General features: G+C 37.5%; 1 protein-coding gene across 1 annotated transcript in view; it reads right to left on the reverse strand.

Annotated features, from left to right (window-relative positions):
- The window catches only part of ICA1L (islet cell autoantigen 1 like), a 74,642-nt gene that overhangs the window by 30,458 nt on the left and 25,455 nt on the right, over positions 1-18,729 (reverse strand). The window contains exons 2-8 of the mRNA XM_082467250.1: positions 15,606-15,774; positions 13,154-13,226; positions 8,786-8,909; positions 7,426-7,624; positions 5,540-5,665; positions 3,961-4,059; positions 2,625-2,710 (exon numbers count right to left, since the gene is read on the reverse strand). Of these exons, the coding sequence (XP_082323376.1) occupies positions 2,625-2,710; positions 3,961-4,059; positions 5,540-5,665; positions 7,426-7,624; positions 8,786-8,909; positions 13,154-13,226; positions 15,606-15,767 (869 nt within the window). The 5' untranslated portion in view covers positions 15,768-15,774. The remainder of the gene's footprint in view (positions 1-2,624; positions 2,711-3,960; positions 4,060-5,539; positions 5,666-7,425; positions 7,625-8,785; positions 8,910-13,153; positions 13,227-15,605; positions 15,775-18,729) is intronic.

The following is an 18,729-nucleotide window of genomic DNA, read 5'->3' on the forward strand; positions in this document are numbered from 1 at the left end:
GTATGGAATCTAAAAAAAATGGGACTGATGAACCTAGCAGCAGGGCAGGAATAAAGACGCAGACATAGAGAATGGACTTGAGGACACGGGGGTGGGGAGGGAAGCTGGGGCAAAGTGAGAATAGCATTGACATATATACCCTACCGAATGTAAAATAGATAGCTAGTGGGAAGCAGCAGCATAGCACAGGGAGATCAGCTCCGTGCTTTGCAAAGACCTAGAGGGGTGGGATAGGGAGGGTGGGAGGGAGGCTCAAGAGGGAGGGGATATGGGGATATATGTATGCATAAGGCTGATTTACTTTGTTGTACAACAGAAACTAACACAGCATTGTGAAGCAATTATACTCCAATAAAGATGTATAAAAAAAAATTTTGCTCAAGAATACTTGGGAACTAGAGGGAATGAAGAATTGTAGAAAAAATTGAATACTGTATTTTGAACAACAAAGTGATGTTTACAAAAGAAGGCACATTTGCCTAAAACATTCCAAACCAATACTAATTTTGGAAATTTATATCATCCATCTGGTATAATAATAAAAAAATGAGATAAAGAAATTGAACCAGATTTAGTTATTATTCCTGGGGTATAACCTCACAACTCTAGTATTGGAGGGTTTTTTAAAATAAGTCTTTTTTTTTTTTTTTTTAAAGTTTAATTTTTATTTATTTATTTATTTATGGCTGTGTTGGGTCTTCGTCTCTGTGCGAGGGCTTTCTCTAGTTGTGGCAAGTGGGGGCCACTCTTCATCGTGGTGCGCGGGCCTCTCATTATCGCGGCCTCTCTTGTTGCGGAGCACAGGCTCCAGACGCACAGGCTCAGTAATTGTGGCTCACGGGCCTAGTTGCTCTGCGGCATGTGGGATCTTCCCAGACCAGGGCTCGAACCCGTGTCCCCTGCATTGGCAGGCAGATTCTCAACCACTGTGCCACCAGGGAAGCCCCTAAAATAAGTCTTTTGGGACTTCCCTGGTGGCACAGTGGTTAAGAATCCGCCTGCCAATGCAGGGGACACGGGCTCGAGCCCTGGTCTGGGAGGATCCCACATGCCGCAGAGCAACTAAGCCTGTGTGCCACAACTACTGAAGCCCGTGTGCCTAGAGCCTGTGCTCCTCAGCAAGAGAAGCCACCGCAATGAGAAGCCCACGCACTGCAGTGAAGAGTAGCCCCCATTCACCACAACTAGAGAAAGCCTGTGCACAGCAACAAAGACTCAACGCAGCCATAAATTAAAAAAAAAAAAAAAAAAAAGTCTTTAAAGACACTTAAAAAGCAATATAGTATTTATTTGCAAATACTACAAAAATAAGCCTACAGAGCAAACAGATACCTTGATTTGGGATGAAATTTCCAACGACAGAATACATAGATGGTGTTTTAAACACTCTGAATGGAAGAGAAGGTGAAGTGTTTTGGAATCTGTTAGATAACTCAAAAGGTAGCTTTCGGACTTCCCTGGTGGCGCAGTGGTTAAGAATTTGCCTGCCAATGCAGGGGAAATGGGTTCGATCCCTGGTCTAGGAAGATTCCACATGCCGAGGAGCAACTAAGCCCGTGCACCACAACTACTGAGCCTGTGCTCTAGAGCCTCCAAGCCACAACTACTGAAGGCCGCGTGCCTAAAGCCTGTGCTCCACAACAAAAGAAGCCACCACAATGAGAAGCTCACACACCACAACAAAGAGTAGCCCCCACTCGATGCAGCTAGAGAAAGCCTGCGTGCAGCAACGAAGACCCAATGCAGCCAAAAATAAAATAAATAAATAAAAATTTTTAAAAAAAAGGTAGCTTTCATAATGCTGAAGACGTATGAGAAGATTCTGAATAAAACTTTCATAAAATGTGATAACGGAAATATTTACCAATTTAATATACTTAATGTACAATTTTAAATGTCAATGTATAACGAAGTTAATACATTTAATTCATATCTATACATTTGATTGTGTAATCTATATACTAAAACATTTATATATCTAAGTTAGTAAAAACATTTGTATTTCCCCCTAGAGAAAAGGGTGAAATACTTATATTTCAGATCCCCTTCCACTCAACAATATATGGTTGTCATTGTTTGGGCCTATTTCTGGGTTCGCTATTATACTCAGTGCAGTCTGGTTAAAATGACAAGTGGCAGTTCTGAAAGGAAAACAAAGGTAAAATGTAATTAAAGGGAAGGAAAGAGGCAACATGAAAGATGTGCACAGCAAGAGCCTCCATTTTCAGGTAACCAATCCCAGTCCCATCTGTGTTGTTTTGGAGACAGATTTTCCATAGCTTCTGTCTCATAGCTGCTGGCACCTGTCCCTTTCTTTTTCAAGCTGCCCCTTCTGGGATTCACTAGGTAGAGGCTCTTAATACAAGGCTCAGTCTCTCACACTATAGAATTTGGGTTTATCACCCAAACTGTTCTGTATTCCTATCATCAACTTTGCCTGCCATGTTAAAAATGGGGGAGGGGGGTGGTAGGTTTCAAAACAAACATTTAACGTTAATAGGAAAAATGACAGAGAAATAAGTATTCGGTAAACCAAAGAAGAAGCAACTCTTTCCAAATATATGGTACAATGGTAATGGTATCCAGGACTTCCATAACACGATTTATAACTTTTGTCTGCTTACTTATTGAGGTTTTCCGGGAGAGAACTGTCTTCTATTCGTTCTTCCTTGTGGTCTTCAGTAAGCTTGATTGGAGTGTCTTGTAGTTGCTAAGGGTAAGAAATTCAATGTTAAGTAGATGCAAAGAATCTGTTGCTCTCTTTGCGCAAACGAAAATGAGAACAAAAATTCTAAAGAACAATATAAAATAGGAAGAGTTATGAAGTAGAAAGTGTGAGATATGGGAGATGTATGCTGATGTAATTTGACACAAGCCCTGTGTCCTTTGTCTCCTGGCAGCCTGTAGCCACTACGCACACCATGGGCCAGCCACAGGGTTCACCACTCTGTGATATGCCAAAGAAAAAGAAGACTTACACTGTGTCGCCAGCCGGTACTGCAATGTTCTAAATACAACTAAAGATTTTCAACTTCAAGTCTGAGCAGAAATTGGATATTAAATTTCCCTAAATACACAGTATGCTATACAGTAAAGCATTAACATAGAAAAAGTAAAAAACAAAACACATACACAACAACATAAAACGAATTCAAGGGCATCTACCAAAAACAGAAGATGCTATGTCAGAACCTGACTTAAAAATCCATACTAAGCCCCTGTAATATACAGTTGCAGGATATGAACCCATCACAGATATCACATCCAACTTAGGCACACTCAACATTTTCAAGCTCTACTGAAAATAAAGCAGAATGATAAGTTCAAAGGTACTGAAACCTCGCTTACCAGAACGGAAGAAATGATTAACACAGTGCATCTCTGCTGGATAAGCCATATGCACAGAAGGTTGACAGGAAGGGTACATTTTCACGTAGGTGTTACAGAAAGAGCTGACCTAATACAGTAGTCTCTTCAGAGGCAACCACACATACATAATGACCAAAACTGGCATAATTTTTGTATCATGAATCACATCTATGACATGAGTGTAAAAGTAAAGCAAGGAGATTTTTAACTCCTAAAATTGTCAGGTGGGTAATGTGGTCATTTTTGAAAACACATTACCACTTTCCATCACTTGTTCCTCTTAAGTTTTTCCTTTCCATAACCTTTTCTCTCTTTTGTATTTTAATTTTCTTTTCACTTTCTCTTTCTTTTATTCCCCCTTCCCCCCACCCTACTAATATCTTGAGCCCACCAGCAGTATTTCCATGTATTTGCTTAGTGCTGCTGGTAGAATCTGGAATCAGGGAACTTCAGAAAAATGGCTGAAAGAGTGTAGAAAAATGTTGCCCAGAATTTGTAAAGTTGAAATTAGGCTTAGCAAAAAGTAGTTTCAAAGTTATTATCCAAATGAAGTGTAATAAATCTAAGAAAAGACCATTGAAAGAAATGTACCTTGAGAGCTACAAAATCGTATGGATGAAAGCCAATACAGGTCCCATGGATTTGGGACATCATTCGAGCTGTTTTCTCCCAGAATCCAAGCAGTGTCCTCTGCAGAAAAAGAAAAGGTGACACTACAGTTCTCCTTCCTCTCCTCTTTTTTCAGTGCTATTTTTCCTCACTATAGTAGACGAATAGTTGTCAAATAATAAGAAGTAGGAACTAAAATCAATTTCCAAGTTTGGGGAAACAGCAAGCACTGTAAACAATAATTCTCCATAAGAATTGGCATTGTATCTGCATGTATGTGTGCCTATCTGTATACAGCACTGAAATGTACACTGGAGCCAGCTAGAGAGTAATTGCAGCCGAGAGAATGAAACTGGCAGATTAGAACACCGTCTGAGGAATCAAAAAGAAAAATGGTAAAAGCACCAAAATATCATATTTGCATTAGAAGTATGTAGAAATCTTTATGTTGGTAAGCATATAATACAAACCTTTATTAATTGGAGTAAAATAATTTGTACCACTAAATTTGGACTTTCACTTAGAGTTTAAGAAAGACTTGTCAAAAAAATGTGTTATCAAGCTAACTCAAGTAATTCTCCCTGCAGTGGAAGCACGGAGTGTTAACCACTGGGCCACCGGGGAAGTCCTGTCACATACTTTTATTTTCAAGTGCATCCTCTCTTGATTTCTTGAATTCCACAGTACTGAACTGAATTAGGTAGATTCCCTAAAAGCAGCAGTGAATATCCATTTCCTTTAGTTTGTTATTGTTTTCTCATGTAAAAAAACGTATTCTCCTATTTTGCCATTTACAAATACCTGATAAAATCAGTAACTGCTACCTGTTAATATCTAACTTACTCATTGTATGCTATTTATGTATGATTTGGAATAAAGTAAGCACAAATGAGACTTCTGAGATTAAAGTGGTGTGGAATGGCAGTTTGGCAGAATGAAAAGAACACAAGACCTAGAATTAGAAAACTTAAGTTTTTAAGCCCAACATTGCCATTTAATTCTCATTTAATTCTCACTTTCCTCATCCATAAAATGATAGAAAAGTGTTGCAGAGCATGGGCTCTAGGCATGTAGGCTTCAGTAGCTCTGGCATTTGGGCTCAGTAGTTGTGGCTCACGGGCTCCAGAGAGCAGGCTCCGCAGTTCGGGGCCACAGCATATTTGCTTCAAATGAAACTGTATGTAGAACTAGTTTAAAATAGAGTAGCTCTGAATGAACCAAGGCTAATAGGCCTTGAATCCTGCCTCCTCTCCACATTCCCCTCCTCAACCCTAGACAGTCCGTAAAGTGTCTGTCTGTCTCTCTTAGGATACCAAGGGGAATAATGTGAAGCTATGGGAGTAGGCAAAGAAAGACCCTAAGGTCTTTTCCAGTCTGAAAAGACTGGAAAAGTCTTTTCCATTCATGATTCTGAATGTCATAACTCAATAAGTCAATTTCAGCAAGGTCAAAGGAATCTGATCAATTATACAGTTTTTTTTGCACCCTTTAGACAACTTTTAAAAAGGAATCTCACCACTCATCTTTACTGCAAGGACATGCTGACCATGGAGGTGGGTACCTGGTAGGTAGCGAGTGAATGAGACAACATATTGCAGCGACTAGCTCCAAGTAAATCCACTTTCTGACAAACATCCATCTTTAACTTGTCAAAAGAAGCTTTGCTATTTCTCACTTGGATCTGTACCTGCAACCACAAAAGTGTTAATTATTATTGCTTATAATACAGAAATAAATATACCACACAGGTTTATGATACATGTTTTCAGACACATGAAATTGTAATAAAGAAGACTAATTCCCTTTCCCTGTATTATTTCAAAATTAATGGAAAAGATTTTGGTTATTTTTAGTAACTGTAGGAGATTCTTTCCAGCAGATATCTTTATGCTGAGAAACTATGTGATGAAAGATAGAAAGTACATAGTTAAGAAAAAAAAACCAAACAGATTCCAAATAAAAACAAACATCCAAAACTACTGATGGATAATATTTAGCTAAGAAAGAGTAGAAGAATAAATGGAAAGAGGACACAGTAAAAGTGTTGAGAAACATTAATAATAATTCTGAATCATACAGATATATTTATAAACTTAAATACAGGCTTATTATATTTCTTACAAATGAGTCATTTATCACCAAGTAGTGTGAATACTCAACTTTAAATATACTCATTCATTCATTCGACAAATACTTATGAGGTATCTATTATGTGCCAGGCACTGTTCCAGGCACTGGGATGCTGTGGTGAACAAACAATGTTCTTCCACACCATCCCTGAGTGAGGAGGCCCAGGAAAAAAAGAAAATAAATATATAACATAATCTCAAGTCACAAACATAATATATAAATGCAACAGAAATGGGTGACAACTTTTGATTAGATGGTCAGGGAAGCCCTTGGTGAGTTCATGCGTGATGTGTGAACTGGGGTAGGAAGATGATGAGCGGGCCCTGCTAAGACCCTGAGGAGAGCCTTCTAGACCCAGGGAAAAGGAAGGACAAAAGTCCTGGGTGTGGGAGGTGTTTGCAGAGCAGGAAGGAATAGAGTAGAGCCAATTCCTTCCTCAAGCATAGAAAGGGCTGGAGCACAGAAAGTAAGTACTGTACAAGACGTGGCAGCAGAGGGACCAGGGATCAGACTGTGCAGGGCTAGTTGGGTCTAGATGAGAGGTGTGGATTGTATTCTTTTTTTTTTAATTGAGGTGAAATTCACATAACATATACTTAACCGTTTTAAAACTGTACAATTCAGTGACACTAGTGCATTGACAATGTTGTGCAACCACTCCCTTGGAGTGTATTCTAATTGTCAAGGATTATAAAGGGGACAGAATAACAGGTTGCCTGAGGCCATGTGTCCAGCTACTGCCCAGGTCTGTTGGAGTAATCACTGAGGCAAAGAACTTGTAATGGCTAGTAAAAAGACTCCATCAATACTAAATATAAATATGGATTTTTATTATAGGCACTTTATGAAGGAGTGAGTGAATTGTACTATTCATGTCTGGTAAATTCAGGGAATACAATTTATAATAAGGAGTTTACTTAGCAAAATATATGTTCACACATATCGTTGCTTTAACAGTTTGTGGTCAAACTATGTATTGTGGCAGAATGAAAAATTTGATAACCTTCACTTATAATTAATAATCATTTTACATGAGTTTTTACTTAAGTTTTTTTCCTGACTAATGAACTGTTTTCCTCCTGAAAACAACTCCTAAAAGTCCAGGTAGGCAACATTTAAAAGGTAGATCTATTAGGCCACTCAAAGAGTAAAAAAAAAAAAAGTGTGACAACCTTTTGTACGTTAACTGAAGATTTCCAAGCAACTAAGAATTTATAAGATAACACATTTTCCAAAAATAGTCCGACGTTTTATACTCTTGATTAAATTACTCTGTAGAGCTTCAAGAAAACATAAAAAAGGGACGTATTTTCATACTTTTCGGAACTTTTCCATTTGCTTTAAGGTGTCTGGGTCCAGTTCCTGGGATACGTCTTTCATCCACAGCAGAGCTCCCCTATATTCTGTGCGCGCCTGCTCCATCCGATTAACTGTCATCAAGGTATCAGACACTGCCCTTTCACTGAATGTTGCTACTTCTTGCTTAAGACGAGACAGTGGAGTATACAGAGCCAATCTAATGGCAGAGAGGTAAAAATAAGAGGCATGTACATCCCATAAGCAAAATAAAACAAAAACAACCATAAAGCATAACTTGCTATTAAGATGAGTCTATAAACAGGAAATTATTAAGATGCCTAAGAAAATCAGAAAGCAAATAAGGATCATACAGTTAACTTTGAACTGTTAATAAAGATGTGTTTATCTCTCTCCCTTTTCTTGTTTTAGGAAATATCAATATATGATTTTTGCAACATTTTAGATGTTTATCCATGTATAAACAATCTGCCAAGTAAATCTGCCATTTAGAAAAGAATTCCTTGAGTAAAGAGATCCTATATTTATAAAGCATAATCCAATAAGCAGAAAGCCTTTCTTTTGACAAATTTAGAGAAAACCTGGGTATAGAAAAGCAGATAAAATGCTAGATGAAGGAATGAGGATAAAATTCTTAGCAGCTGAGGATAAGAACAAGAGAAAAATAGATTTAAGAAACACAAGTCAAACCCAGCTCCTCTGGTCTGCTTTTGACTTAGTGGCAATAGAGGGGCTTTTATTGGCTTTCTCTTTGTCAGCTCCTTAAAGGTGGACTTTTGCACTAATATGGTGTTTCAGAATAAAGCCACTTAAGTTATATATCATCATTACAGGTCCAATAAAGTCTATTTTTATTTTTCTCTAGAAAATGCAAAGATTTTGGCTTTATTTAGTAATTGTAGGAGATTCTTTGCAGCAGGTATCTTTATGTTAAAAAGTTGTAAAATAATGAATGCAAAGTATATAATTAAGAAGACAAAATTTCCTCTGCCTAAAAAGAGGAAAAGTTCCAATGTCCTCATAGATAGTATAATATCCAAAAAGTGAAAAAAATATATATATATTTAAATTTTAGCCATTCTGTGCCTCTGTTACATTAAACCACTTAAGAAATTTAAGTACAGGCCTAAAGTCTATTTCTAGGAATTAAGCAACCTGTGAATGTCAATTTTTAAATAATTATTTTAAATTCAAAATAAATAAGAGTTAGGCATCAAAACAACTATATATTGCAATATACTTCTCTTTTAACCCTCTACTGGTATGAAGAGAAACCTTTACAAATATGCAAATTTAACTACACACATCAAAACTGTCATACTGACTACAAATTTAAGGATGATGCAAAACCATGATAAACCTTTGCTTGGCTGAAGAACAGAGTGCCTTGCCAGTGGCATCCATCATTTTGCCAGCCTGCGTTGTATCCCGTTCTCCTTGGAACTTTAAAAAGAGCCCTAGTTCGTTTTCTTCCTCCGATATAACTAGGGAAAAAATGACAGTATAGTTCATTGTTTCATGTCATCATTGGTTTAAAACACACACACACACACACACACACGACTAAAATTCTCACAGCAATAATTCTCTATACATAAGAATTACTTGGGGGTGGAAGGAGAGACACTTATTTTTAAATGCAAATTCCTGGGCTTCATCTCCAGAGATTCTGATTTTACAGGTCTGAGGATCTGTTTTTTTTTTTTTTTAAACAAGCACTCCAGATGATTTTGATGCACTGACTCCATGGACCTCACTTCAGGGAAGACTGATCTTTAGTGAAAAAAAAAATTCCAAAATAATAAAATAAAACAAAACCACAGATGACGCATTTTCAAATGTGCAGAGATGCATTTTAGGATCATTGCCTCTTACAAAGTATTTGGGGTTTTCTATTTATTTATTTATTTTTGGCTGCATTGGGTCTTCGTTGCTGTGCACAGGCTTTCTCTAGTTGCGTCAAGCGGGGGCTACTCTTCATTGCAGTGCGCAGGCTTCTCACTGCAGTGGCTTCTCTTTTTTTTTTTTGCAGTGGCTTCTCTTGTTGAGGAGCACAGGCTCTAGGCACACGGGCTTCAGTAGTTGTGGCTTGCGGGCTCGAGAGTGCAGGCTCAGTAGTTGTGGTGCACGGGCTTCTCATTGCAGTGGCTTCTCTTGTTGCGGAGCACGGGCTCTAGGCACACGGGCTTCAGTAGTTGTGGCTTGGGGGCTCGAGAGCACAGGCTCAGTAGTTGTGGTGCACAGGCTTAGCTGCTCCGCGGCATGTGGGATCTTCCTGGACCAGGGCTCAAACCCGTGTCCCCTGCACTGGCAGTCAGATTCTTAACCACTGCGCCGCCAGAGAAGCCCCTGGCTTTCTATTTAAACTTAACTTATTCTTGTCTCCCATCCTGGCTTCATTTTCCTATGCTCAGGATCTCAGACCCACAACTGTCCACGATTTCGCTCCTAAAACCCTTAAAGTTGTCATGTAGTACAATACTACTCAAAGTGTGGTCCATGGACCAAGGCCAGTCCAGGACCATTTGCTACCAGCTTGTGACAAATATCAAAACTAAGAAACTATTTAGAAACTTTTACCAATTTGACTGTTTTATATCTACTGAGTCTAATAATAAAAAAAGTGTGCCTATATTTTGCATGTCTTCTTTAATTTCATTTTTCTGAAAATTCATTTTTATTGTATTTTCAAAAGTGTCAGTTTACAACAGATAGAAAGTAAAACACAAGACAGAAAATGGCCCTTCACCACAGTTTTAGAAGCACTGATCTAGTGGAAGATGACCCTTTAATAGCAATAAGACAAACAGGTGAGGAAGCCCATAAAGTGTTCAAATTGTGAGCTTAAAGTGAAAAACAAGGACTTCCCTGGTGGCGCAGTGGTTAAGAATCCACGTGCCAATGCAGGGGACACGGGTTCGAGCCCAGGTCCGGGAAGATCCCACATGCCGCAGAGCAACTAAACCTGTGCACCACAACTACTGAGCCTGTGTTCTAGAGCCTGCGAGCCACAACTACTGAGCCTGCATTCTAGAGTCTGAGAGCCACAACTACTGAGCCCGTGTGCCACAACTACTGAAGCCTGCATGCCACAACTACTGAAGTCCGCGTTCCTAGAGCCTGTGCTCCACAACAAGAGAAGCCACTGCAATGAGAAGCCCGTGCACCGTTAACGAAGAGTACCTCCCACTTGCGCAACTAGAGGAAGCCCACACGCAGCAACAAAGAGCCAATGCAGCCAAAAAACAACTAATTAATAAATTAAAAAAGAATTCTATAAAAGAAAGTGAAAAACATGACAAATGTCATGCTTAATTTCACCCTAGTTTACTGATGGAAAAACTGAAGTTAAAAACTGAAAGGGAAGTCCCTTTTAATACCTCTAAGGCAGCAGGGGAACTCAGGCCTTCTCACTTGCTAGCTGCCCCCCCACCGCCTGGTCCTCCCTGTAGTGCCTACAAGGGAGGCCCTAGGAGAGCACGATGGCGTTTGGGAGAGGGTGTCTACACATTCTGTAGTATCATCTTTAATAAAACTGTGTGCTGTTTTATGAACAATTAACCTGATTAAGAGTGGATTGGATTTGAGGAATCTGGTTAATTTAATATTCTCATTACTTCAAAGATGTACAGATTACACATTTCCTTTGAATCAGAACTTCATAAAATATACCTCAATGAAAACTACTAGAAAAAAAATGTTAACTTGTAGATGATCCAGAAAGCTCTCTGAGAACTTGGACTACCTCATTAACAAATATCAATTGAACATGAACCATCATTGAGCCTCATCCTTATCAATGCAGAAAGGGGAGGAGATGAAGCTGAATCTGTGCTAATTCTAAAATATTTAAGGTCCTTAGCAATCTGACTCGAATTTCCCTTTGTTCTTGTATCACCCTACCAGTCCCAATTACAAACTCTTCTGTCATGCAGACTGTTCTCACTCTTTAACCTTATTCCTTGACTCCAATTCCCTTTCTTCCCACATAGTCAACATCTATAAACCTTTTACGTTTTACCTCAATTCCCATCTATGGAGTTGCCTTTACCAATCACTCTAATACACAGTTATTTTTCACTCCAAGAGAATTCAGAGGTATGTCTGTATCACTATCCTGAATTCAATTACACACTATTCTTGTCTCTTATTTTGTTACAAAAAGTTGTTTCTCCAACTATTGCCTTGGGAAAAGGACATAGTTTTACACATGGCAGGCACTCAAAAAATTATCATGCTATAATGGATTTCTTGCTTTAATGGGTCAATATATGAACTTGGATTGTAAAATTTTGAGACCAATTTACACAGCTACACAAGAAAACCATTCATTGAGCAAATATGTATTAAGTATGGACTGTATGCTAGACATTGTTTCTAGGCTAGGAGACACAGAAATAAACAGACAAATTCCTGTCCTTAAGGACAGCATATTCTAGTGGTGGTAAGAAAAACAACAGATAAAATATACAGAATGTTGAATACTGTTAAGTTCTATTGTTAAGTAGACAGACTTATGAGAAAGAAGGGTATTTCATTTTAGATATGGGGGTCAGGGAAGGACTCACTAAAAAGATGACACTTGACCACATACCTAAAGAAGATTGGGAGCCTACTATGCAGATATGCCTACTGTGAAGGAGATTAACATGGAACATGAGGAGATGAGATTAGAGAAGTAACAGAATCAGAGAGGTGGCCATGTCCAGTAGGGAACCATAATTAAGGCAGGAGAAGAGATCCAAAGATTGAGTTCCAACCAGAAGAGGCCAAGAGAGGAGAGGGCTTCCCTGGTGGCACAGTGGTTAAGAATCCACCTGCCAATGCAGGGGACATGGGTTCGAGCCCTGGTCCAGGAAGATCCCACATGCCACGGAGCAACTAAGCCCGTGCACCACAACTACTGAGCCTGTGTGCCACAACTACTGAAGCCCACGCACCTAGAGCCCGTGCTCCGCAACAAGAGAAGCCACCTCAATGAGAAGCCCACGCACCGCAACGAAGAGTAGCCCCCGCTCGCCGCAACTAGAGAAAGCCCGCGGGCAGCAACGAAGACCCAACACAGCCATAAATAAAATAAAATAATTTATTAAAAAAAAAAATAGAAGACAGGAGATTCCAGCAGTGGCAGGATACCGAGAAGGAATGACCCTTAAAAAGAAATCCAGGGACGTGTGGTACCTGGAAGCCAAGCGAAGAGAGTGTCTCAAGGAGGGGGCGGATAATCAACTGTGTTAAATAATGTGACACGGACCGAGAATTGGTCCCTGGATTTATTGCTTCATGACTATGACAAGAGCAATCTGGTGGAGTGGTGGGGGTGAAAACCTGACTGGGGTGAGTACGAGAGAAAGTGGAAGGAAAGGAATGGACACTGTGCCTACAGATAATTATGTCGAAATTCCCTGTGAAAGGAGCAGAGGAATGGGATGGCAACTGCTAGAGCAAGTAGGGGTTGAGAAAGAGAGCTTTTAAATGATGGAAGCAAATCCACTTAAGACTCTGGGAAGGAAAACTAAACTCAGCAAAATGAATCTGTCAGAGGATTTGATGAACTGAGGACACTGGGGGATTTGAGAACAGGTCACTGTAAATACTCATTTTTGTCATTAGAAACTGTCCACAAAATAATTCAATAAACTACTATTTTTACATTAAATCTTTCATTTTAAAAAATGAACATTTATTTTAAACGGGAATTGTCAGATAGATATCTATGATTTCATACCATTGAGTCTCAGCTGATATTTCTCAACTATCTTCAGAAGTTCAGTGCATGTCTCTTGAATGGAGTGAAAAACCTTTGAAATATAAATTTTATTAGGACACTGTAAAGAACCATAAACAAATATAAAATACTTAGAAAGCACTTCAAAAGCAAAACATTTTCTTATAAGTATTATGTCTATTTTCCTTGACTGTGATATACTTCAGTTTTGGTTTTATTTCAGGTGTAGAAAAAGCACATTTAGATTTCCCCCATGAGGGTTGGAAAAAATGGTGATAAATACATGGGAGCTAATAAAAATTTATAACTGTGGAATTTGTCCTCCCCTCAGCTCCAAACTATCTAAATAGCAAAAAGGTAAATCTAATATAAACTACATCAAACATTGCTTACCACAGATGAAAAGAGTATAGATAGCCTTAGAAAACATTGACTAACTCGGAGTCTGACTTTTCTCCAATATTGGTCTAAGCAAAACAGGTCAGTGAGTTTACCATAAAAATTAAATAATGTGTTACAACATCAAAAATAAATTACTTTTCGATTATTTTTGTTTAGAATTTTCCATGATATGAATCCCTTCATTATCACTGCTGCTAATAGCTAACAAAAAAATAAAATATCCAGTAGGCTCCCATTTCAAAGCAAGCAAGTGAAAATTTGAGATCAGGACACATACACGTGAGGTAACTCTTCACACATATCTATACATTTGGGTTTTCCCAGAGAAACAAGCCAGCATGGGTTTTAGGGTGCAGCCTAAAGAAGACTCACAAAGTTCTTCGCTGAAGAGTTGCTATGAGACTTTAGTTCCAAAAGACCTTGGCACTGTGGTATATTAGGCCCTAATCCTTTGATTATCAAATGAACTTCCAATATCACCATTAAGCCTGAATGATCTATCTCTGACGTAGTTTTGCTGTTATTTTGACATTTGATCAGACCAAAGGAAGACTGATAGTAGACACTAACATCTAAATGGAGGAGCAACCATCAATTTTCCACATAAGTTTAAGTATGTTTGGATTACACTTGGTATATGGATTTGGCAATTTAAAAAGCTGTTTTAAATCCATATGGAAGGGGATTAGAAAAGAATACAAAAATGATAGTTCTGTTATGATGAAGTGATTATGATTTTTTTTCCCATGGGTCCTTGAAAGATTTACATACTATTGCTTTTTACTGTTATAATAAAAATATCTTTTTCAGTTTTAGTGAGGTATAATTTGACAAACAAAACTGTAATATATTTAAAGTGTACAACATGATAATTTAAGTATGCATACTTGTATGTATACTTGAAATGAAACTATTTCTCATTCTTAAAAAAATTAGTACAATTGTGGGAGAAAGTTCTTGGTTGATTCCAAATATTTGTCTAATGGACAAGAATTACACTGAATATAAAATGTCACCCACACATTACCTAATGATGTGAAACAATACAAAAAAATATACATCTGTGGGAATATATGTAGCAACAGTGAAGAGTTCCCCTGGTGCTAAAACATATTACTTATAATAAAGTCCCTTCATTTTTTTTCCACATTTGTCACTGAATCCTAAGAAGAATACTTTTCAACACAAATAGTAAAAGTTTGTTAAATAGAAGTAATTTCTATTTCCATATTTGTTAGGGCAATTACGAAAGTTTATTTTCTGTAGAATAAAATTACTTAGTAGATTAAGACCTATTTAATTAGACCTCTATTTAAAAATATTTAAGAATATTTACGAATCCCAACAGATTACTATATTCCAAGCATAACAGAACTCCTGCCTGGAAATGTTTGTAAAAGTTACATTAGTATATGTACATGGAATTAGCAAATCTGCATTTAAAAATCTAGACTTTTTCATTAATGTACATGAGACCTTCCTTCTAATTAGCTTAATTACTTAAAAGTGTAAGACACATATATGTTTAAAGTTGTTTCCTGGTAATTAGTCCTTTTACTTAAAATGAAAAACAGAACCAAAAATGCATTATGACATACTTCAATTAACTCCACCCCTTAATAATAGAAACAAAAACTCCAACTTGTAAAATCCTCACTCACTATTTGATTTCAGTTAATGTATTTCGGTGAGGTATAGACTTCAGATAAAATAGTACAAAATATTATGACATGATACATAATGAGTATATGGTCCCAATTAGAAATATAATTAATTCATTAACACAGCATAAAAATTATAATACTTGTGCCAGAGAAATTACTTGGTTCATGATTTATCTAATTTATGAACACCAGTTCTGCCAATCCTCAATCTGTGAGAATTATGATCTCCTATCCAGAAGATCTGATTGACAAATGGATACAATTATTCTATTATCAAATTTTGCATTTATCCCGATAAGTTCTTCAGTATGAAAGCTTGTCATAGTCCTCCTAGTTGTCCTAGATGATAACAAGTTATATGCAGTACACAGAATCCTAAAATTTACCTCAAGTTTAGCATCCAGTTCAGCATCAGATGCCACTACGTGCTCATCCTCCTTTTTCCCGGTTGCTTTGATAAAGACCTGTTTGGTTTTCCAGTATTTCTTTTGCATTCTGCTGACTACTGACTGGTTATCTTCTGGTCTGGGTTGCCCAAAAAAATCCATGGAGTGACTACAAGAAATAACTAAAATTAAATTTCTTAAAAAACATTTTCAATAATAAATATCTATTTAGCCAATATTTAATCTAATTGAAAAACCAAAAAAGATACTAAATAGAATATTAATGTTGACAGCTAAACATGCTAATGTTTACTTTGTATGGTCTAAATTTATGTTTTAATTATAACTTACACAAGTAACAGGCAAAAAGATTAATGATACATTAATTAGGTGACAAAGTGATAAAACTGTTATGATTTTGCAGTAATGGCTGGAAATAATTTTATTTTGTTCGACCAATCTCTATTTGTAGACACTTATTAGTTTCTGATTTTTGCTTTTGTAATAATACTGAAAAATGAACTTGTACACACATCTTTGCATCCTGCTATCATTTCCTTAGGAAAATTTCCTACGGATTAACTGCTATGTCAGAAGAATACACATTTAATATACACCCTCAGATATGCAAAGATTCAGATATATACTCCTCTTTAAAAATCACTTAAAGAAATACTTTAGTATTCAATAAATTAACAAAAATAAAGATCTTAAGTATAAGGGAGATATGTTATAAAAGAAATAGAGATGAAAATTGTAACCTTTTGTAAACTTAAAAATTAATGTCTAAGTAATTGTTCTTAACATGGTTAACATGGCTACATTAAGGAAATGCAAATGTGAAAAGTGTTCATTAATGAAATGTAAAAAAAAGAAATAATAATAATAGTTTTAAAAGCCCAGACTATTCCAATAAACGGTGGGAGGTAGGAACAAAGAGAGGTTCTAAAATCTGTGACTCATTTCCAGGGGAATCAATAGATAACCAATGTATTCTTAATGTTGGTAAAGAAATAGAAGTTCACTTTCTTTTTATTTTGAAATTACTAATCAAATAAAAATAGGATGTCTAATTTCTAAGTTATTAGGAGCAAAACAAGAGAACGAGAAAAACTAGCAAAAGCAAAAGAAGACTGGAAAAACAGGAGTAAGGCAACATAACAAATAGTGTAAACTAAGATGACAGAATAAGAACAGTTATATTAGTATAATAAATGCAAACTTCCTCTTAAATACAAAGAATCTCAAATCATAAAAAATAAAATAGTATATCCAATTATATGCTATTTGGGATCCACTTAAAACAAAACGATAAAGAATTATGGGTTAGGATATACCAGGTAGGGACTTCCCTGGTGGCTCAGTGGTTAAGAATATGCCTGCCAATGCAGGGGACATGGGTTCGATCCCTGGTCCAGGAAGATCCCACATGCCATGGAGCAACTAAGCCCGTGTGCCACAACTACTGAGCCTGTGCTCTAGAACCCACTAGCCACAACTACTGAAGCCCGCGCACCTAGAACCCATGCTCTGCAACAAGAGAAGCCACTGCAATGAGAAGCCTGTGCACTGCAACGAAGAGTAGCCCTAGCTCGCTGCAACTAGAGAAAGCTCGCATGCAGCAACAAAGACCCAGTGCAGCCAAAAATAAATAAATAAAATAAATTTATATAAAAAGAGATATACCAGGTAAATATAGTAGAAAGAAAATGAAAGCAGGGATAGCCACATTAATATCAAACAAAGTAGGTTTAAATAAAAAGCATTATACAGAACAAAGACAAAATGTAAAGTCCCCAGGTGGCCACTCTTCCAGATATTTGCTGGATATTCTCCTTTGGATATCCTCCTGGATTCCTGGACAGTATAGATTAATCATCATTTAACTGCAGAACCTCTCATGTGCTATGCTGGTAACTTGGTTGGACATAATTTGGGATAGAAGATAGTACAGGGGGTAATGGATTTGATGTAAGCATTATACCGTCTGACACAAAGTCTTGCGGGAAAACTTGCAGTTTATCTTTCCCCTCCAATTTCTGTCTGCTTTTGGTTGCTTTTGATGGTTTTCAATTAGTTTTCCCCTCCAGATTGTTATCAGTATGAGGGTCAGTCCAACTGTATGACAAACTGCTGCTCTCTTCTACTAAGCTGACGTAGGCTTAGGCCCAATCAGTTAAGAGAACGAACTTCTTAGGAGTATCAGAAGAGAACATCTCTTCCCTACCTCAACTCACTTGCTGACGTAGCTTGAACAGTATATTCCTGGCCTCTCTCCACTCCCTCACTAGCTCCTTCATAGGCAAGGAAGAGTAACTTATCTGATTGGATTTGAGAGCAATAAACTTAGCCCTCCCTTTCCTCTCTGAAATCGATCCTGCCTGCAGAGAGCACACATTCCCTGGCAAGGGGAGGACAGTGACTGGCTGGGTACATCTGCAAAAGGTGAGATTAGCACATTTGCATTTTTTGGCGGCGGGCACTGCTAAATCTGCTTGCCACTGGGGGTACGTTGAGTAGAAGGCCAAGTCTTACTGGCTTGACATCAGACGACAGAGCTCAAGGCTGGAGAACTACCAGAAATTTAGGAAGAATATCATGGAAGGCAGGGAGCCAAAGAGGAGATGATCTCTGAAATCTGTACACAAACAGCTCCCAAGACCTGTGCTGTTCACTAAACTAATCATGAGGTGAAGGAGGGGACCCTAGGGGTCCTTGCAGAAAATCAGCAGCTAGAAACTGAAGTAAAGGTTTCAACTGCTACCACTACAGCAGAGGCAGAGTCTGGAATTTGAATTCAGTCAAGTTAACTGCCTTCTAGAATAAAAATTATTTTTCAGAGAAGCAAAACAGATTTCAGAGTCTCTAAAATCCATCATTTAAAAAGTCAAGTATCCAACCAAAAAACACTAGACATGCAAAGAAATAGGAAAATGTGACCCATACTCCATGAAAAAAAAGTCAATAAAATAGATTCCAAAAATTTCTCAGATATTACAATTATCAGACAAGCACTTTAGACCAGCTATTATAAACATGTAAAAGACTTAAAGTAGGATATGTGCACAATAAATGAATAGACAGAAAATATCAAAAGAAAACAAGTGAAAGTTTCAAGTTGCAA

Source organism: Balaenoptera physalus (assembly GCF_965194825.1).
Source record: "Balaenoptera physalus genome assembly, chromosome: 6".
Lineage (NCBI taxonomy): Eukaryota > Metazoa > Chordata > Mammalia > Artiodactyla > Balaenopteridae > Balaenoptera > Balaenoptera physalus.